The following is a 19,076-nucleotide window of genomic DNA, read 5'->3' on the forward strand; positions in this document are numbered from 1 at the left end:
ACCTCCATAAGTCCACCTGGGGTAGATATAACAAAAGAACATAAGAAAATAAGGAGTCTGCAATAGGCCGATTGGCCTGTGCATGGCAGCTCCTGTCGAGAGTTACTACCACTCTATCATCCATGAATCTATCTAGCCTCCTTTTGAAACTTTCCAGAGTTCCCGCACTTACTACAAAGTTGCTAAGCTTGTTCCACTCGTCCACCACCCTATTTGTGAACCAGTTTCTTCCTATCTCCCTCCTAAACCTAAACTTATCCAACTTGAATCTGTTGCTCCGAGTCCTATCCTGCTCGGATATTATAAGAACTTTATCTATATCCCCTTTATTGATTCCTTTCACCCACTTAAATACTTCTATCATATCTCCCCGCACTCTTCGTCTTTCTAGGGAATGCAAGTTAAGTTTCTTTAACCTATCCTGATATGGAAGGTTTTTAAGTATTACAGTATTACGATTATTATGATTGGTTCAAATTATTATTATTAACATGGCTGGTTATAATTATTATTATTAATTACTATTACTCTTCCAACACTGGGTTCATATTTGAAAAACACTTTAAAATCTTCAAAGAAATACTCCAAATTACCGGCGTTCAGACGAGAGTATGTGGAGGGGGAGGGTGAAAGGGCTCCCCTATGAGGCTATACAGCCTAATACAGGTATTACTTTAACGCCGATAATGTTCAGATATAGTTACATTAAAAACCGTCTTAAGTTTACAGGTAACGATAGTAAAGGCGATGAAATAAGTACCATTCGTCATTTTTGTTATCAGCAATAGGCTAAACGCGCACTCATAATAACATGGCAGTACGTATACAGCAGAGAAGCTGGGCCCTTTTGATAAACAGTGTTGCCGGAGTTATTTTTATTTATTAGAAATTAGTAATCGCGTCTTGTGAGATGCAGCGTATCATTCTGAACGGGTCCTAAGCGCACTCTATCATGTGAACATGTTCTGATGCACACGCTGCATCCAGACATGCGAATATGTTAACGCTACTGGTACGAAACGGAACGGTTGGCAGCCCTGACAAGCGAAGCCTCCCCAGCATGACGCATGTGTGAACTTCCCGCCAGATTCTGGCCAATCACAACTTCTGTTCCCTGACGTCATAAGCATTTTCTCGACAACGATTGGCCAACGAATGTTACAGGCAGACCTTCTAGAACATTCCCAGCTCGTCCAGAGGTCCTTCTCGATTGACGATATATCCGGAGGTCGTCAGCCGGTACCTTCATACCAGCCGTGACTTGGAGAGAGAGCAGTTATACGAACGTGTGCTCCTGAGGATTATTGTGTATATATATAAAAAATAGTAAGTATTTTTGTCTTAATCTGTGAGCTGAGTAGTCGCCATACGTAGCTATAAGAATTTTTTTTCTTTGTTTAGTGAGTGTTAGTGAAGGCAAGCTAGCCGGTTAGGTAACGTTGCAGTGGGTGTTACCATTGCCATGTATTGATCCATTTTAGCACTCCTCTAGTTAAAATAGTTGTAGCTCGCTGTGTGTAGTAGAAGTAATGGTGTAACTAAATGAAGGAGTATATGATAGGAGAAACCGCTAAACTTAAATTACAGTAAGTGTGGTTGGTAGTACCCTGCAGTGTGCTTTGACGAACAATGGTGTAACGGAATTGGACAAAGAAAGGACCCCATAATGTAACTTGTTATGGCCTAATTTTGCACCAGGTATAATTTGTTATAGTAAATAATCATGGGAGTACATTTGTTAATTCACTTTGCCAATATTGAACTGAAACATTGTGGTGTAAGTACTGTATAGGAAGCGTGTTATGTATTGTTAGTAATACGTTTTAGGTCTGGGATAATGGGATAATATTAAAAGATACATTTTCATCAGTTATTCAGTAAAGTGACTAAATTAAGACCTAAATTAAGACCGCTATAATTAAAACTTAATTTTTATTTTATTGGGTGTAAGATTAGTAATCAACTGGCAGAATTGAAAGCAGGCTAGTTATATTGACTTGGTTAACCTGGGTTATTCACCGTAATAATAAATTAATATTTTCTCTTGCACCCCATAATTGCCCCGATAAAGACATGTAAATTGGGGGCATGTTCCTAATTACTGTACAATATACAAGTAAAATACGGATTTTTATAACATTCTTAGACCAATGATTTTGGTTTTACTGTAAACTTTGATGTTAAATTTATCGTTCTTTTCATGTGAAAGGGCGTCACGGGTTCCATGCTATATTTAGAACCCCACGTGGTGTCTAGAGGGTGCGTTAAGTCAATGATTCAAATTTGACCTGGTAATAAGATAGACATTTAAAGTACACTTGTGCATTGTCTTCCCCCATAAACGTCGACATTTACGTAAATATTGTCTTCGTGAAAGCTGCCGAGATGCTGAAAACTGAATATTTGTTTAATCCTGGTTCCTGTATACTGATGATCGGTTTCTATGTAAAGTGTCGAGGCTGCCACTGGGAAGGAATCGATACATTTGACGGCTGATACTGCGTACGAAACTGCCGTGATCTAAAAGAATAGAATTGTTAAATATTTATTAAACTTTGTGGTTAAGTATTTATAATTTTTGTGGTTTATTAATTTTGTTTTAATATAGGGAAATTGTGCCTACGTAAAATGAATCTACTGTAGAAAATGGGAGAACTTAAATGTTTTTTTATTCATATTTGGTCAGCTGTTTGTTACGGTGATAGTTAGAAATGTATTTTTTAAAGTATTTTATTTGGTTGAAAGTATTTAGCATTTGATTATAAATAGTACATTAAACGTCTGTGAAGGTACGTACAGTAGAAGTCACCCAAATATATGAAGTGGAACCATATGCAGCTTTAAAAGTCTGACCACACGAAGGACTACATTTTTGTGTTTGACAGGGTGTAAAATTAACTTGTACTACCATGTATAGGAATTTGTTCATTTTACCGCCACCACTCGCCGTCAAGCACTGTAGTGTGGTGTCCACTTCATTTTTTAATCTGGACTAATTTTCAGTACCAGATTAGTATAAACTGAGGGGGAAAAACACTGGCTTTAAAAATACACATGCGATAGTCATGATAAAGGAAACCCGAGGCGAGTTGGAATATTTTAAGTGCAAACAGTAATGTGCGGTTTTACTTTATTTTTATTTTATTCACTTCAATTTTATTTTACTCATTTACTTATTTTTTTAGGAATATAATTAATTTTATTTGAACAATAGTTTTATTTATTTTTTAATTTAAAATTTTTGATGTTTGCGTGTGTTCATTAACTGTTGGTAATAATTTGCGCAAACTCTAGTAGTGTCACTGTGTTGGTATAATTTGCAGGTGACTGTACACCCACTAAAAATTATTCGGCGCTCGTGTCATATTGCATCACGCCGTTAGGGTGCCGATAATTTTTTAGTGGGTGTACATTAATGTTGTACACCGAACATTACTGTACACCCAATAAAAATTATTCGGCATGATACAATATGACATGGGTGTTGAATAATTTTTTAGTGGGTGTACATGTGCACATTGTGAATACGTGTTTGCCCATTCCTTGTACCTGTCAGGTACTGTCTCCCTCCTAATTTACGCCAGCAAGTTTGTCCCCCTTATTTTATGCCAGCAAAGTATGTAATTTTGCCATTTTTCATGCTCCAAGTAAGTCCCTTCCCCTAATTTTAGGCCTATCAAGTAGGTCCCTGTTTCACCTTCCCCCTTTCAATTTATCTGCCAAGTAGCTCCCTCCCCTACTTCACTTTAGGCACAGGATACAGCAGCCGGATGAGAAATGTCAATGTCTTGGTATGGCAGCCGTATGCACGTGGTTGGTGGGTAGATTATACAATGATAGTGACTATGATAGCTTTTCTTAATAGCCTAACCAATAGCTTTTCTTAATAGCCTAACCAATGTCAACAGTCTGCCAATAAGGCTGCCATACCTATTATCCAGTGATTTTTTTTTTTTTATTCTTAAGGCTGCCATACCTGCATCTGTTCAATTTGTTAGCCTAATATGACCTTTCCCCTCTTGATTTATGTGTCAAGTTGGACTAACCCAATCCCCCTTTATGCCTGTCATTCTGGACCTTCCCTTCCCAATTACAATTTGTATGGTAATTAAATTATGGTAAAAAGTTTACGGAAATCCGATTGTTTTCCCAAATGTTGTGCAGTTGAAGATTATCCAAAAGTTCCCCAAATAAATCTTTAATTTGTTACATTAGGAATAACTTTATAAAGTTTAGGTGAAGTTTCAAAACTAATTTAAAATTTATTTTCCAGGCAATATGGCAAAAACGACTGCAGTTGGAATTGATTTGGGCACCACCTATTCCTGTGTAGGAGTGTTCCAGCATGGGAAGGTGGAAATCATCGCCAATGATCAGGGTAATCGCACTACCCCTTCCTATGTGGCCTTCACAGACACAGAGCGTCTCATTGGAGATGCTGCCAAGAACCAGGTGGCCATGAACCCTAACAACACAGTCTTCGACGCAAAACGTCTTATTGGCAGAAAGTTCGATGATCACAATGTGCAGAGCGACATGAAACATTGGCCCTTTGAAGTGATCAACGAGAACACAAAACCAAAGATTCAAGTAGAGTATAAGGGAGACAAGAAAACTTTCTATCCTGAAGAAATTTCCTCAATGGTGCTTATCAAGATGAAAGAAACGGCTGAAGCATACCTCGGTACGACAGTGAAGGATGCTGTAGTTACTGTTCCTGCATATTTTAATGATTCTCAGCGCCAGGCAACCAAGGACGCTGGCACCATCTCCGGTCTAAACGTGCTGCGTATCATCAATGAACCCACCGCCGCTGCCATCGCTTACGGTCTAGACAAAAAAGTAGGCGGTGAGCGTAATGTCCTCATCTTCGATCTTGGCGGTGGGACCTTCGACGTTTCCATCCTGACCATCGAGGATGGAATCTTTGAAGTAAAATCTACTGCAGGTGATACACATTTAGGTGGCGAAGATTTCGACAACCGTATGGTTAATCACTTCCTACAAGAGTTCAAGCGAAAGTACAAAAAGGATCCCCAAGAAAACAAACGTGCCCTTCGTCGTCTCCGTACTGCCTGTGAGCGTGCGAAGCGTACTCTATCATCCTCAACTCAGGCCAGTGTAGAAATAGATTCCTTGTTTGAGGGCATCGACTTCTACACTTCTGTTACTCGTGCCCGTTTCGAAGAATTGTGCGCCGATTTATTCCGTGGAACACTAGAACCTGTGGAGAAAGCTCTTCGTGATGCCAAGATGGACAAGGCCCAGATCCACGACATCGTTCTGGTTGGAGGTTCTACCCGTATCCCCAAGATCCAGAAGCTATTGCAAGACTTCTTCAATGGCAAGGAATTGAACAAGTCTATCAATCCTGATGAAGCTGTGGCTTATGGTGCTGCTGTCCAGGCTGCCATCTTGTGTGGTGACAAGTCGGAAGCTGTGCAAGACTTGTTGCTGCTCGACGTAACTCCCCTCTCCTTGGGTATTGAAACTGCAGGTGGAGTGATGACTGCCCTCATCAAGCGTAACACCACTATTCCCACTAAGCAAACACAAACTTTCACTACCTACTCTGACAACCAACCAGGTGTACTTATTCAAGTTTACGAGGGTGAGCGTGCAATGACGAAGGACAACAATCTTCTTGGAAAGTTCGAGTTGACTGGCATCCCACCTGCACCACGAGGAGTACCACAGATTGAGGTGACCTTCGATATTGATGCCAACGGTATCCTGAATGTGTCTGCAGTAGACAAGAGTACCGGTAAGGAAAACAAGATAACAATCACCAACGACAAGGGCCGCCTCAGCAAAGAGGAAATCGAACGTATGGTCCAAGATGCGGAGAAGTACAAGGCCGAGGATGAGAAGCAAAGGGATCGCATCTCTGCCAAGAATTCTTTGGAGTCTTATTGTTTCAATATGAAGTCAACAGTGGAAGAAGACAAGTTCAAGGATAAAGTTTCAGAAGAGGACCGTAACAAGATCCTAGAAGCTTGTAATGATGCAATCAAATGGCTAGATGCAAACCAGCTAGGCGAGAAGGAGGAATATGAACACAAGCAGAAGGAAATTGAGCAGATCTGCAACCCCATCATTACCAAGATGTACCAAGCGGCTGGAGGTGCTCCTCCCGGAGGCATGCCAGGTGGTATGCCTGGAGGCTTCCCTGGTGCTCCTGGAGGTGCCCCTGGTGCTGCCCCTGGAGGTGGTGGCTCGTCTGGCCCAACCATCGAGGAAGTCGATTAAACTCCTGCCATTTAGTCCATACCATAATCTTTGTCCACCGAAATCTCTGCCTACACTAGCCTGTGCATTCCATATCACAGCAAAATTGTATGGTGTCCTGTGACCATGTAAGGATATCTTTTTATTATTTTTCATTTAAGGATATCTTGTATTTTTCATTTTTTTGTAGAACCATTCCATCTATCATGAAAGTAAAAAGTGAGAACATACTGTTTTGTTTCTATTCCCCTATTTTAATGAAAATGTTAAGCAAATCTTAATTACTGTACATGATAAAAGTAGTGTACCGTGTTATTCAATGAATTACAAAGTTAAGATTTTTGGATCTTTCAAAAACTTTATATACTTTAAAACTTTAAATGTATAATTAAATTTGACCGGGGTGAAAAGATAAAGCTGAAGCCAGAAGTGGTTAGAGGTAGTTAATAAGAACATTCCATGTGAACAAATAGGCGCATGTTATTTTAAAAGTTTATTGAGATCGAGCCAATGGGAAGTTGCAAGTGCAAATGACGGGGAAACCAGGATTCTAAATATTGTATGAAGGACTCCAATAACACTAGAAAATAATGACCAGATAAACCATCCAAATCTAGCCGCCTCATTCGATGACAATTAATTTGAAAGTATGTGGTAGGTTAGTTTGTGTATTCGAGCAGTCATATAACCAAGTGTCTCGACCTGTACATATTCACTACACTTTCAGGGTATGAATACAAACTGTGGATGCATTATTATTTATCATTACTTAATTATAATTTTCTGCTGAAAATCCTTAATTGGTCTGATCTTAACTGCCCAAAACTATCTTTAGAGGATGTAAACTTGCTGTTAGGCACTTGTTTTAGATGACTTTGAAGCAAAATGATTGTATTTCTATTTTTCATATATGCATTTATAGACGGAGGTTATGGCACCAAATTTGTTTATAAACTAATAACAGAGAAAACCCCGTTCTTGTACTATTGTACTTGATAAGTAATAGAAGTTAAGATATCTTGTCTTCACCATTAATCTTTAAATGAAAGTGACAGAACAAGGCTTTTATGATTACACAAGTTTTTTCTTAACAAATACGACTGAACAGTTTTCATGTATTTTTAAACAAGGTAAAGAAAAAGATCCTTAATTTCTAACAATCTGCAGAAGTTCAAGGTTGTCTCGATAATCAAGACCAGAACAAAGTTTTGTTGATAATTCTCAACAAATAATAATGAAGGTAGTGAAGGATTTGTTTATATCTACAGTATTTTGGCATGATAGGGCAGCAGTGAATAAAGAGTTTAATTTCCAAACTGAACACTGTGAAGTAACTTGTGTGTGTGCTTCACAACTACCTTCTTAAGGGCGGCAGTAAAGAGGTGTTAGGGAACTGTCCTGCATTACGGAAGAACTTGTTGGTTATCGTTTCAGCGAGTAGGGTGAAGGCGGCGGCGACATAACCTAGTATCAGTAAGTAAAAGGCTCCCTGCAGCTGGCCGAGCCCTAACACCACCCGCTCAGACACCTGGAATACCAAACAATATCTGTAGTGGAGGCATAAGGGGTAGACCTTTGCGTGGTTGGACAGTGTTTGCAGACTGCTGTGATACTCAGGGTCATGTAGTGGCAAGAACATGTCATGAAAACAATCATCATAACAGGCTTCACTGCTCTTGAGCTGTTAACTTGCAAAACTAGGATAACCTTGTCCAGTGGAAAAACTAATTAGTGACATTTCGCAAAAAAAAAAAAAAATTACAAATTTAGATTTACAAGGTAGTGCGATAAGCTACCCATTTGGGTCAATTAATCCTTGTTACACATCGGTGATTTCCTGTATTTCAATACTATAATCTAGAGAATGATTGAAAAAGTTACATTAGTTTCCCATAACCGTATCAAGATATGGTGTAAGCTACTAGGCTGCTCATCAACTTGTGTCATAGAACTGAGCAAACACTCCTAGAGCCTTCATCCACAACACGAGGTAAATGGTATAAATGCGTGTAAACCTATGGAAAAAAAATTAACTTTCGTGCACTAACAAGCGAAATCCCGTGGAGCGTGGGGTCTGAGACCCACATTACCTATCTAGGGCTAGAAAGCAATCGTAAATAATAAGTAAGGTGAGTTACTAGGGCTTCCCTTTAGTGAGGACCAACTAAGTGGAAAGGAAGAAACGTGTCTCACCTGAGCTGCTGTGTCCTCCATGGAGTTGTTCTTTCGTGCCTCCCTAGACGACGTGAGGATCAGTTCGTTCATCCAGTAGTTAATGAGACCGCCCTGCAGCAGGCGTTGTTTCACTGCGTCAATACGTTCGCGGAACGGCGCGCCCTTCCTGTCACATACACACATGTTTTTATCTCCCTTCGCAAGCTTTATGCTAACAGCTTCAGTTTACTCTGTCGTGATACGTAAATAATGAATTGAGAAGTGAAAGTGGGTACCATAAGCAGACTGCCCTTTAGCTTAAATTCAATTAGGCTTAGGTTAAGTTTGGGTTATGCTGTCTGCATTTTTTTTAGCTTAGTTTACTGTACGTGGGATTACATATGTTGTACGAACTATAACCTGTGTAAGAGACAAACCTGAATCCCCAGCCGTAGCCGCCGTAATTGATGTACTCTGAGCGCCCGGTGTACGTGGGCGTATAGCCGCGGGCATTGGTGTAGCTAGAAGCGATGATGGTTCGAATGTAGTATTTCCAGGTAAGGAAGGCGTGGCGGCCCTGCAGGACAAGCGCCAGGTGTTCCTCAGCATCCAACACCTTCATGGAACAATACAAAACTTGAGCGTTTGGCGACCAACACAAAAGCAATGAAAAACCCGCTCCAGGAATTGGAAAATGTACCATGCTGGAAGATATCACGAACAGCATGGCTCTAAACTGTATGACATAAACATATATGGGTATGGTTTTCTCGGGGTGGTCGTACACATACAGTGTGCGGATTCAAGGTCTATATGATCGATCCTGTATAGATCTAGCGCGGAATAACAGCACCAACGTTGAGAACAACTTACAGTACAAGTATTTATTTACTAACATTTCAACAATAATCTGACCAAAAGAAATACACGATAGAACACACACATACAAACACACACACACACACACACATATATATATATATATATATATATATATATATATATATATATATATATATATATATATATATATATATATATATATGTGTGTGTGTGTGTGTGTGTGTGTTCTATCGTGTATTTTTTTTTTCGTACAATTAAACTATATCCACCAATCATATTCTTAAAATACACCTCATTTTGATGTAATAAGAATACGTATTTCTTTACTGACACTTCATCTTCAGCCCTTCTCTACAGTACAGTAAAAGGCATCCTAATATTAAAATGATGTGGTCTGGTTAGGTAAAATACGGCTGAGTAAAGTTTGGGTTAGATTAGGTTTAGTGTAGGTTGGGATGGTTTAGGTAGGGTGTATTAGGTCAAAGTAAATAAACTTTTCACTTTGGATTAGGTTAGGTTAAATCTGCTCCACCTAAGGCTGCGTCACACTAGCATTTCTATAGTCAACTTTTTTCACGAATCGTCGGCGTGTCGTTGGCTGTTTGTCAAACGGTACAGACCGTCTGCACTGACAACTCATACGACAACTTCGGCAACTTACCGGCGTCAACTCAAGATCTATAATTGATACTACTAATTTCTACGTAAAATATAAAGCGAAAATTATTATGAAATAATTATTACTCTTCTCGCCAAGATTATTCATTATTATGTTTAATTTCTTGATTTTAAAAAGGTAAGAAAATGTCATTTGTTGTTTACATTTTGACCACGCGGAAATAACATGACGGAGCCAACTGGTAAAATAATTTCCCAAGTATGGACACGCCTCTCCGAGGGGTTCTTGGTGGACCAGATAATGTAGCGCCGCTGTCTCTGGGATCACCAGGACTCTTCATATACCAAAGAAGGCTGCACTTTTTTCGTCAGTTAGATCCATCTTGTTTGTTGACAGTTGTCGAACGAGGGAAACTGGCGAGTTGGTTCTAAACGGATGTGTGACGATGCACAACAAAAAGTTTGACGATTTTCTGAAAGTTGACAAAAAATATTGACGAAAGAATGCCAGTGTGATACAGCCTTTAGTGACCACTTACTTCAATCCGTTGGTTGACTTTTTGGACAGTGGGCACGGAGCTCTCCTTGAACCACTGCCAACCCACACCATACGTGGGCTCCATACCCCATGTCCACCCGTCCTCCTCCAGCAACTGATCCAAAGTGTCGATAGTGGGAGACTTGTCGGGTACAGAGAGGTGGGCGATCAACGAGGAGCGGTAGGTTGCTGTGATCAACATGCAGAACACCCACCACCACCCCACCAGCACCTGTACTACCACACCGAGGATGATACATTGTTTAAGTGTACACCAACGCTACCTATCACATGATCCATGATCTTATTTTGTCTATATTTTGAAAAACTTAATAGAGCATCATTCTTTACTGTAATGTGTACGCCTTTGCAAATAACTTGATCATTATTATTTATTTTCAGGAGTAAATTGCGTATTGCTAATACAGCGTACAGTATTATAGACACTAACGAATACTGACAAAGTGTTACTAGGCTATAGGCTCATGGCAGTTTTTATTTGTCTTTTGAGTTATTAAACATTTTAAAAAAAGATCCTGTTTACATAATCAACATAATAAACCCTATTATCCAAAAGAAGAGTGTGTAATAATAGACAATGATATGGTTCTCCCAGATAGACCCATAGAATAGAATAAACTAAAGAAGATTATGTAAGAGAAACTGAAAGAAATAAGTATTTTGAGAACTTGTATTAAAATAAAACTAAGAAAAGAAAAACTTAGATACAAGATATAAAGAAAGAAAAGATAGAATTAGAAAGAAGTCAATTTGACAAATAATAAATATAAAGACCATACTGGATGCTAACCCCAGAGATTAAAAATTCCTCTTATACAGCATCTGATTACATTTACAGAGAGATTATCGAAGACGCTAACTAACCTTCTCTTTATGATTATCTTTTTTTATCTCATTCCCCACTTCCCTTCCTTTGGATATACACGACTCTCAGGTATACATCTCCATTAACGTCGTTAGGTGAGACGAGATTCGCTTACCTTTTCGCCTTCTCTTTCCCTAACTTGTTTTCCTCCTTCCCTCTATCCTTTTCTCTCACCTTTTTTCCTCCCCTTCTTCCTCCTACGTACCTGACTAGTGACGTTGGCAGGCAGTACATTTGGGGGATCCTCCAACAGTATGCCCCACGACATCATGAGAGCAGAGCTGACCCTCATTTCCTGCCCTCCAGAAATCCACGCCCACGCCCTCTGCAGCGCCCACATGGTCAGGCCCACCACCATGCTTAGTATCAGGATGGCCGCCCACAACACGCCTGTCGGGTAAAAATTTTTTTTATCATTTACAGGAATATTTCACCGCCACCTACCTGTATGTTTTAGAATTACTAAAATTTGCTTAGAATTGTAATTTTTAAGTATATCTCAAGCATAATAATAACTCGATTGTTAAAATACACGATTTACATTTATAAAATGTATTGATTTTATATCAGACGACACGAATCAAACCAAACTTAACAAATTTTACACTTGATAAAATAATTGGTTCGTGATACCTTTCAAACAAGCTTTGTATTTCTTGTCATACATGTTTCTATTGTTGATTATGTCTTAATCTAACTTAACATCTTCCATAGACATTCACGTTGTTTGTGAATCTTTCTCCTGAGTTACAGTATATACGGTACGTGTTATCAGAGTGACTCACTTGGGAAGGGCCTGACGAGGGCAAAGATCTGCGGCAGAGGTCCAGATTTAGAGGTGACGATGACCAGGGGCTCGGACACGTACACCCGTGAGTAGTCGACGGCGGCCATGCGGGAGTGTAGCCAGGAGAGTAACATGGAGAAGTCTGCCTGGTGGTGCTGGAGGGTACCCACAGTGCCCGTCCAGTTACCATCTGCCTGAGACACTCCCCACTGGTCGTCCCATGGCGTACGCACCTCATACCTGTGAAAATAAACATCTGATAGTTTTCTTGGCTTTCCTTGGTCCAACTGCTTTACTGTTTACGACTGTTTGTGTGCCTGTACTGTCTAGGTATACGGATTATGTACACTATACCTACGTTGTCTACATACATAATGAACCATTTATATACTCTCTCTCTCTCTCTCTCTCTCTCTCTCTCTCTCTCTCTCTCTCTCTCTCTCTCTCTCTCTCTATATATATATATATATATATATATATATATATATATATATATATATATAGAGAGAGAGAGAGAGAGAGAGAGAGAGAGAGAGGGGGTGGGGAAACGGGGTGGGGGTGGGGGACTCACGTAAAGTTGAGGACCCTGGAGATAGCGGTCAGCATGCGGTAATCCAGGGAGTCGGTAAGGGTGACCGTGGTGGCAGAGGCGTTAGAGTCTCGAGTGAAGCCCAAGAAAGGGAACCAGTCCATGGAAACGATTCTGAACTTGTGGCCGTGGAAATTCTCGAACTGGTCTGTGTGGGTTGGAGGTTAAGGTTAGGCGAAATAAATTGGATTAATTAAGTTTTTGGTTAGGTTAGGTTAGCGTTTGGGTGTTTAATCAGCAGGTGAAATAAATTGGGTTGAATAAGTTTCAGGTGGTGGGCGTAAAGGTTGACCAGGGAATAAAACATGGTGGGCGTAGTGAAGATAAAGACTGACCAGAGAACAAGACATGGTGGGCGTGGTGAGTGTAAAGACTAAACCACAGAACAAGAAGTGGTGGGCGTGGTGGGCGTAAAGACTAACGAGAGAACAAGACGTGGTGGGAGTAAAGACTAACGAGTGAACAAGACGTGGTGGGCGTAAAGACTAACCAGGGAATAAGACATGGTGGGCGTGGTAGGGAGAGTGTAACTTCCAGAGATCGAGGAGGAAGACATCAGGCTTGCCTTGGTTACAATACAGACAGCGCCAGTACACCTCCACATCCCCACAGAGCATCGAACCTGTGTACTCAGCGAGAAATATGTCGGTTAAGTTATATGTTTGGCCATCCAGTAATACGGCTGTATGTTGGAGAGAGAGAGAGAGAGAGAGAGAGAAGCATGCCAGATGGGTTTTTCAGATAGAAATAGGTAAATAGATAGATGAATAGGTAAACAGATGACTGGATAGATGATAGATAAAGATACACAAATAGACAGATACAGTCGAACGCGCGGAAATATTTGGGGTTTCATATATTATCGCAAAAGATAAACGGTAATATCATATCTTGAGTGTGAGAAAGTTTGTTGACATACTGTGTGTTGTGTATTGGAGTATTAGAATAATCTCTCTCTCTCTCTCTCTCTCTCTCTCTCTCTCTACCCGGTCTTTTCTAACTCTACTCACTATTCTTCCTCTCTCTACCCACTCTCTCTCTGTCTCCTCCTTCTGAGCAGTTTTCCTCACGCAGATGAACCTCCCCCACACCCTGGAGTGTCGTGGGGGCGCGGGACTGGAGGATATCGAGTTGAGGAGCGAGGTAGAGGGCGTGGGCGGTATTGCGGAAGGCGTGGTGGTTGAGGAAGGCGTGAGGATGGGCGCGGGGACCCACCATTACCATCTTGGTCCGTGGCCACAAGTACGTATGGATATCTTCAAGGAACCTATGTGTGTGTGTGAGAGAGAGAGAGAGAGAGAGAGAGAGAGAGAGAGAGAGAGAGAGATTAGGTTCTAACTTCAGCTTGGTCGTGCATTATAACTACTAAAGAACCACGTAACATACTCGTCAGTTCAGTTTCTCTTTAAAAGAACCCCTCATAAGGTTCTTCGCCTTAGCTAAACGAGTAGACCCACCCAAGTCCTCCCCCTCCACTCTTTAATCCCTCAGAAAAACCATTCAAGAACCGTATAAGAACTTCCTTGTCTCACTTGGTCACAAAACCCGAATGAACCACAATACAAGAACCACCGAAGTGACACATAACTTCCTCACCTAACTTCGTTAAGAGAACCCCTGATGAATCACTGAATCAGTTCCTCGTCTCAATTTAATCCCCGTGGTTTAAACAGCATCATTAACAAACCACACAACTCGTTAACGGACCCCCCCTCCCTCCCCGACATAAACCTTTTATTTCACTACCTTGTAAAAGCAGAATAAAATCCTTAAGTAACCCGCATAGAACCTCAATTATCTAACCTAACATCACCTAACTTAACCTAACATCACCTAACTTAACCTAACATCACCTAACTTAACCTAACATCACCTAACTTAATCTAACCTCACCTAACTTAACCTAACATCACCTAACTTAACCTAACATCACCTAACTTAACCTAACATCACCTAACTTAATCTAACCTCACCTAACTTAACCTAACATCACCTAACTTAACCTAACATCACCTAACTTAACCTAACATCACCTAACTTAATCTAACCTCACCTAACTTAACTTAACATCACCTAACTTAACCTAACATCACCTAACTTAACCTAACCTCACCTAACTTAACCTAACATCACCTAACTTAACCTAACATCACCTAACTTAATCTAACCTCACCTAACTTAACTTAACATCACCTAACTTAACCTAACTTAACCTAACATCACCTAACTTAACCTAACCTCACCTAAGTAGATCGCTGTTCTCATTTGCCATAGAGTTTGAAGAGATGAGGTCCAGTAGGTACACCCGACATGAGAATCTGCCATCACCCTTCCGAAGATGGTGAAGAAGAGGTGAGTGTCTCCCAGGTGTGGTCAGGGACACGTCTACCAATACCCCGGGCAGGTAACCTTTAGCTAGCGACCTGTTGAGGATGGGAAGGAGGGGTTGAGGCTGTGAGAGAGAGAGAGAGAGAGAGAGAGAGAGAGAGAGAGAGAGAGAGAGAGAGAGAGAGAGAGAGAGAGAGAGAGAGATTAACGAAAACATACAGTAAGGATGAAGGAAAAGGTACATCTGATGATAATTGAGAAAAAAATATGAGAAAAGGTAAAAGCAAGCTCAGGAAGACAAACGAGTACTTATCTGACGATGAGGTAAAGACGTTCAAGACGAGGACAAAAGACGAAGAAGATTAATGACCTACCTGACGATGGGGGTGAAGACGTTGCTGGTTTGATGTACCCCGGCAGTAATCACCACCAGATAACAGCCGTCCAGTTCCTGTCCCACCACCTTAGCCAGAAGGTTGCCCAGGGCGGCGGTGTTTTCCTCTGGCAGTGTGGAGCTAACAGGATTCTGCAGGCTCCTGGCGCGGCCCTCGACGATAAAGACACTCATCACCAGCACCAACAAGTTCCATCTGATACAGGGAGCCATCGCCACTCTCCTCTACCGGTTCCTGCGATATAAAGTACGAATGATGATCTGTTTGTCCAGACGAGACTAACACTGGCGCTAGTGTACTCTGGAGACCTGTTTATTCCAAGCCTGGTGGGCTGTGTAAAGTGAGGTATACTCATTATGAAGATACTGTATAGTGAGACAAGACAGTAGGAGGGATTGCAAAGTGAAGAAATGTAGTGGTTCGCCCTCTTTTACCTCCTCCTAAATTTCTTCAATTTCCGAACTATAACTTCCTTCCCCCACCTCTAATCTTCCTTCATTCCTCCTTTCTCTACAAAAAAAAAAAAAAAGCTGAGACTCACTCTGGGAAGGAGAGAGGTCTCCCCCCCCCCGCCATCCCCCTATAGAGACTCTGGACGAAGTGTGACTCCAACTGGGTATCACTGTGGCTGGAGTGAGTCATGAGATGTCTACTGCTTGTGTGAGACAGTTTTATATGCATTTTCAGGGTCACCACACGAGCGAGGGAAGCTATGGAACTATTCAACTACTTACTGCTATATGTGTGTTGTTCCTCTGGATTGGACAGCTTTGGTCTGACAGACAATCAATACAACTGGAAACCCTGGAACGAACCAGCTACCATTATGGTACCATTATTACCTAAGTGAAGTATCCTTTTACATACCACAATTATCTTGGTGGTGTAATCGCAAGGTACTGTAGAATATCCTGAGTCAAGTGAGGATCCTGATGAAGTGTCAGGTGCTGTGAGTGTTCCTCAACAACTGCCTGCCTCTGTCCGTCAGGTCCCTGTTGCCGCTATCCTCTTTGAAGTGTCACTTACCGACCCGCGCACTATCATTTTATGCCACACGTGTCGTAAATCACGCCCACCGAGCTTGTTCAAACCACGCACATACAGCTACGCAAGTTTAAACCACGCCTACCTATTTGGTCCCTTCACACCTGGTCGTACAGTCCACTAACGCAGCCAATGACGAATTCATGGTCACCCTTTCTCAAATAAAAATACATAATTTTTTCTTTAAGTCTCTCAGTGCGATGAAAAATGGAGAGAAGACATATTTTATGAGTGATAGAAGAAAATGGGAATATTATAGTGTGAATGATGACGGTGTTAACCCGAAGAAAAGGTGGATCACTTGACGAATAAACACCCCCAACATATTTCACCTTAAGATTAACCACCCTAAACCTAACCTAACCAAACTTTATCTAACGTAATTTAACCTAACTTAGCCTAACCTATCTAAATTTAACCTAACCTGACCTAACCCTGAAGATTAACTATCCTAACATCTACCTGGGACAGTGGGGTTAGGTTATGGTCGCGTTAGAGGAGTTAGTCCTCAAGTGCATTAAGCTGAAGCTGTGAATCTTCAGGTGATATCAGTGATGACTCAATGGATAACCCTGAGAAGTTCCCTACCTCACCATATTGCTCTTTCGCCTCGTTGAGAATGATGAACGCTTTAGGAATTTTCGAAAAAAATAATGAATACATGAAGATTAGCCCCCGGCTTATTTCACCTGCTAATTAAACATCCTAACGCTACCTGGGGGTTAGGTTACGATGGTGTTTTCATCAGTGGTTGTATGATTCGGTGGGTAAGAAGCTGTATCCTGATAACGCGTAAAGCACCATCTAGCTAGAAACACATCAAGTAGACGCTAATAGAAAATTCAAAATATTTCAAAATACAGGAAGACAAGAAAAAAATTATTTAAAAATATACTTGGATGGTGACGATGATAAGATTTAAGGAGCGACGCGATAGGAACCTTGAGTACAGAGACAGGTTAAAGCATCTTAATTTGCACTCCCTCGAGAGACGTAGAGCGAGGGGCGATATGATCGAGGTGTATAAATGGAAGTCAGGGTTAAACAACGGGGATATTACAAATGTACTCAAACTATCCAACCAGGAGCGAACTCGTAACAATGGTTTTAAATTAGACAAATTTAGATTTAAGCGCGAAATAGGTAAACACTGGTTTAGAAATAGAGTAGTAGACGAGTGGAACAAGTTACCAAATATCATCATTTACTCGAATACGCTGGATAGCTTCAAACATAGGTTGGATGGATAAATGAGCAATAGGGGTTGGGTGTAAATGGGACTGCCCAGTATGGGCCAATAGACCTGCTGCAGTTTCATCCATTCTTATATTCTTATAAAACGTAAACGAAGAGATAAGGCGCAGGCTTACGGTGTAAACTGACAACAACAGATAATGTGTTTCCTTGATGCTATCGTCCTCACTAAGATATAGAGGCGTCACACCACACCACAATAACATTATACAAGTAATGATATATTTATACTAATACTAAATATAAAGCAATGATGTCTACTATTATTACTATAAATAATAATAATAATAATAATAATAATAATGATAATAATAACACTAATCATATTACTAACGATGAAAATAATTACATTATTATTAGTAGTTAGCAGTCGTAGTAGTAATAGTAGTTGAACAAAATTTTACAAGGCTCCAGATATGTAGAAAGCAACTCTACACACGAACTCTTCAGTAATTCATACATGTAATCAAGCTAGTGACATTAGCTATATGTGTGTGAGCGTGTATTTTTTTTACTTGGGGCCACCCTTTCATTATGGCAGGAAGACTAAAAAAGCGAAAAGAAATATATTCATGACATGATTAGTTCATGAGATAGTAAGACCAAATTTCCATGTTTAGCAGCACTTCTACACCCCTGGTGTAATATATGTTGTTCACTATCACCGAGGTGTTCAGTTATTCTTAAAAATAAGAAGTTACGACTTACATCGTTGAAAAGCAGATTCGCTATGTCCGTGAAATTTGCACAAACACTTTTACAAGCTGTCTCGATAATAGTGTTCATTATCAGAATGTATAATACGAAAAGGACCGTTAAATCATTCATTTCTCAGACGTCACGAACAATCTAACCTAACCTATATAGAAACATCCTTGGATCGTTAAGTTAGGTTATTTTCAGGGCAGTTTTTTTTTTTGCAAGGAAATTTACATAATGGTGGAATTTTCTATCAATGACAATTTTCACCGAGAAAATTATCGTATCTTACCACCCATCCATAAGTAATCCTCAATGATAATTGTGAGACATTAATTTGAAACTCTCATTAAAGGAATACATGGTGAACAAGAATAATTTATGAGGTGTCGTGCGCCAGTAGCTCTGAAAAAACAATACTTGCGTGTTATATGTTTACCAAGAAATTTAAGCGTGTATTCTGAGTCAGCAATTAATAATTCAGAGATATTGTACATGCAATAAAGTCCGGCTGCCGCGTACAGCGACCCAACTTTGGACTCTTGTCTACAGTTTGCAGTACCGTGGTACCGGATAAGTCCAGTGGGACGCCGCACATGCAATCCGGCGTTGGACCGGTGAATTCACCGCAACAGCATAGTGTGAAGAGATACAGTCGGGACAAAAGTTTGCTCTCCGTCGTAAAACTGAGTCACGTGAAAGTCTTCAAACTG

At 40.5% G+C, this 19,076-nt stretch overlaps 3 protein-coding genes across 3 annotated transcripts; 1 reads left to right on the plus strand and 2 right to left on the minus strand.

Moving 5' to 3' along the window:
* Positions 1-1,178: 1,178 nt before the first annotated feature.
* Positions 1,179-6,458, plus strand: LOC121862092 (heat shock cognate 70 kDa protein). The gene is made up of 2 exons (XM_042360054.1): positions 1,179-1,326; positions 4,274-6,458. The coding sequence occupies exon 2, from the start codon at positions 4,279-4,281 to the stop codon at positions 6,247-6,249; it is 1,971 nt and encodes a 656-aa protein (XP_042215988.1). The 5' UTR covers positions 1,179-1,326; positions 4,274-4,278; the 3' UTR covers positions 6,250-6,458.
* Positions 6,459-6,632: 174 nt separating this feature from the next.
* LOC121863587 (glutamate receptor ionotropic, kainate 2-like) lies at positions 6,633-13,867 on the minus strand. The gene is made up of 9 exons (XM_042362311.1): positions 13,735-13,867; positions 13,134-13,265; positions 12,626-12,791; positions 12,053-12,294; positions 11,473-11,657; positions 10,383-10,613; positions 8,820-8,998; positions 8,422-8,569; positions 6,633-7,756 (listed from the first exon to the last, which is right to left on the minus strand). The coding sequence occupies exons 1-9, from the start codon at positions 13,865-13,867 to the stop codon at positions 7,583-7,585; spliced, it is 1,590 nt and encodes a 529-aa protein (XP_042218245.1). The 3' UTR covers positions 6,633-7,582.
* A 1,015-nt stretch (positions 13,868-14,882) lies between these two features.
* On the minus strand, positions 14,883-15,591 carry LOC121863594. Its single transcript, XM_042362323.1, has 2 exons — positions 15,346-15,591; positions 14,883-15,066 (listed from the first exon to the last, which is right to left on the minus strand). Exons 1-2 carry the CDS (start codon positions 15,576-15,578, stop codon positions 14,883-14,885), a joined length of 417 nt encoding a protein of 138 aa, XP_042218257.1. The 5' UTR covers positions 15,579-15,591.
* Between the last annotated feature and the right edge of the window lie 3,485 nt (positions 15,592-19,076).

This window comes from Homarus americanus, unplaced genomic scaffold (assembly GCF_018991925.1).
Source record: "Homarus americanus isolate GMGI-L3 unplaced genomic scaffold, GMGI_Hamer_2.0 scaffold40248, whole genome shotgun sequence".
Classification (NCBI taxonomy): domain Eukaryota; kingdom Metazoa; phylum Arthropoda; class Malacostraca; order Decapoda; family Nephropidae; genus Homarus; species Homarus americanus.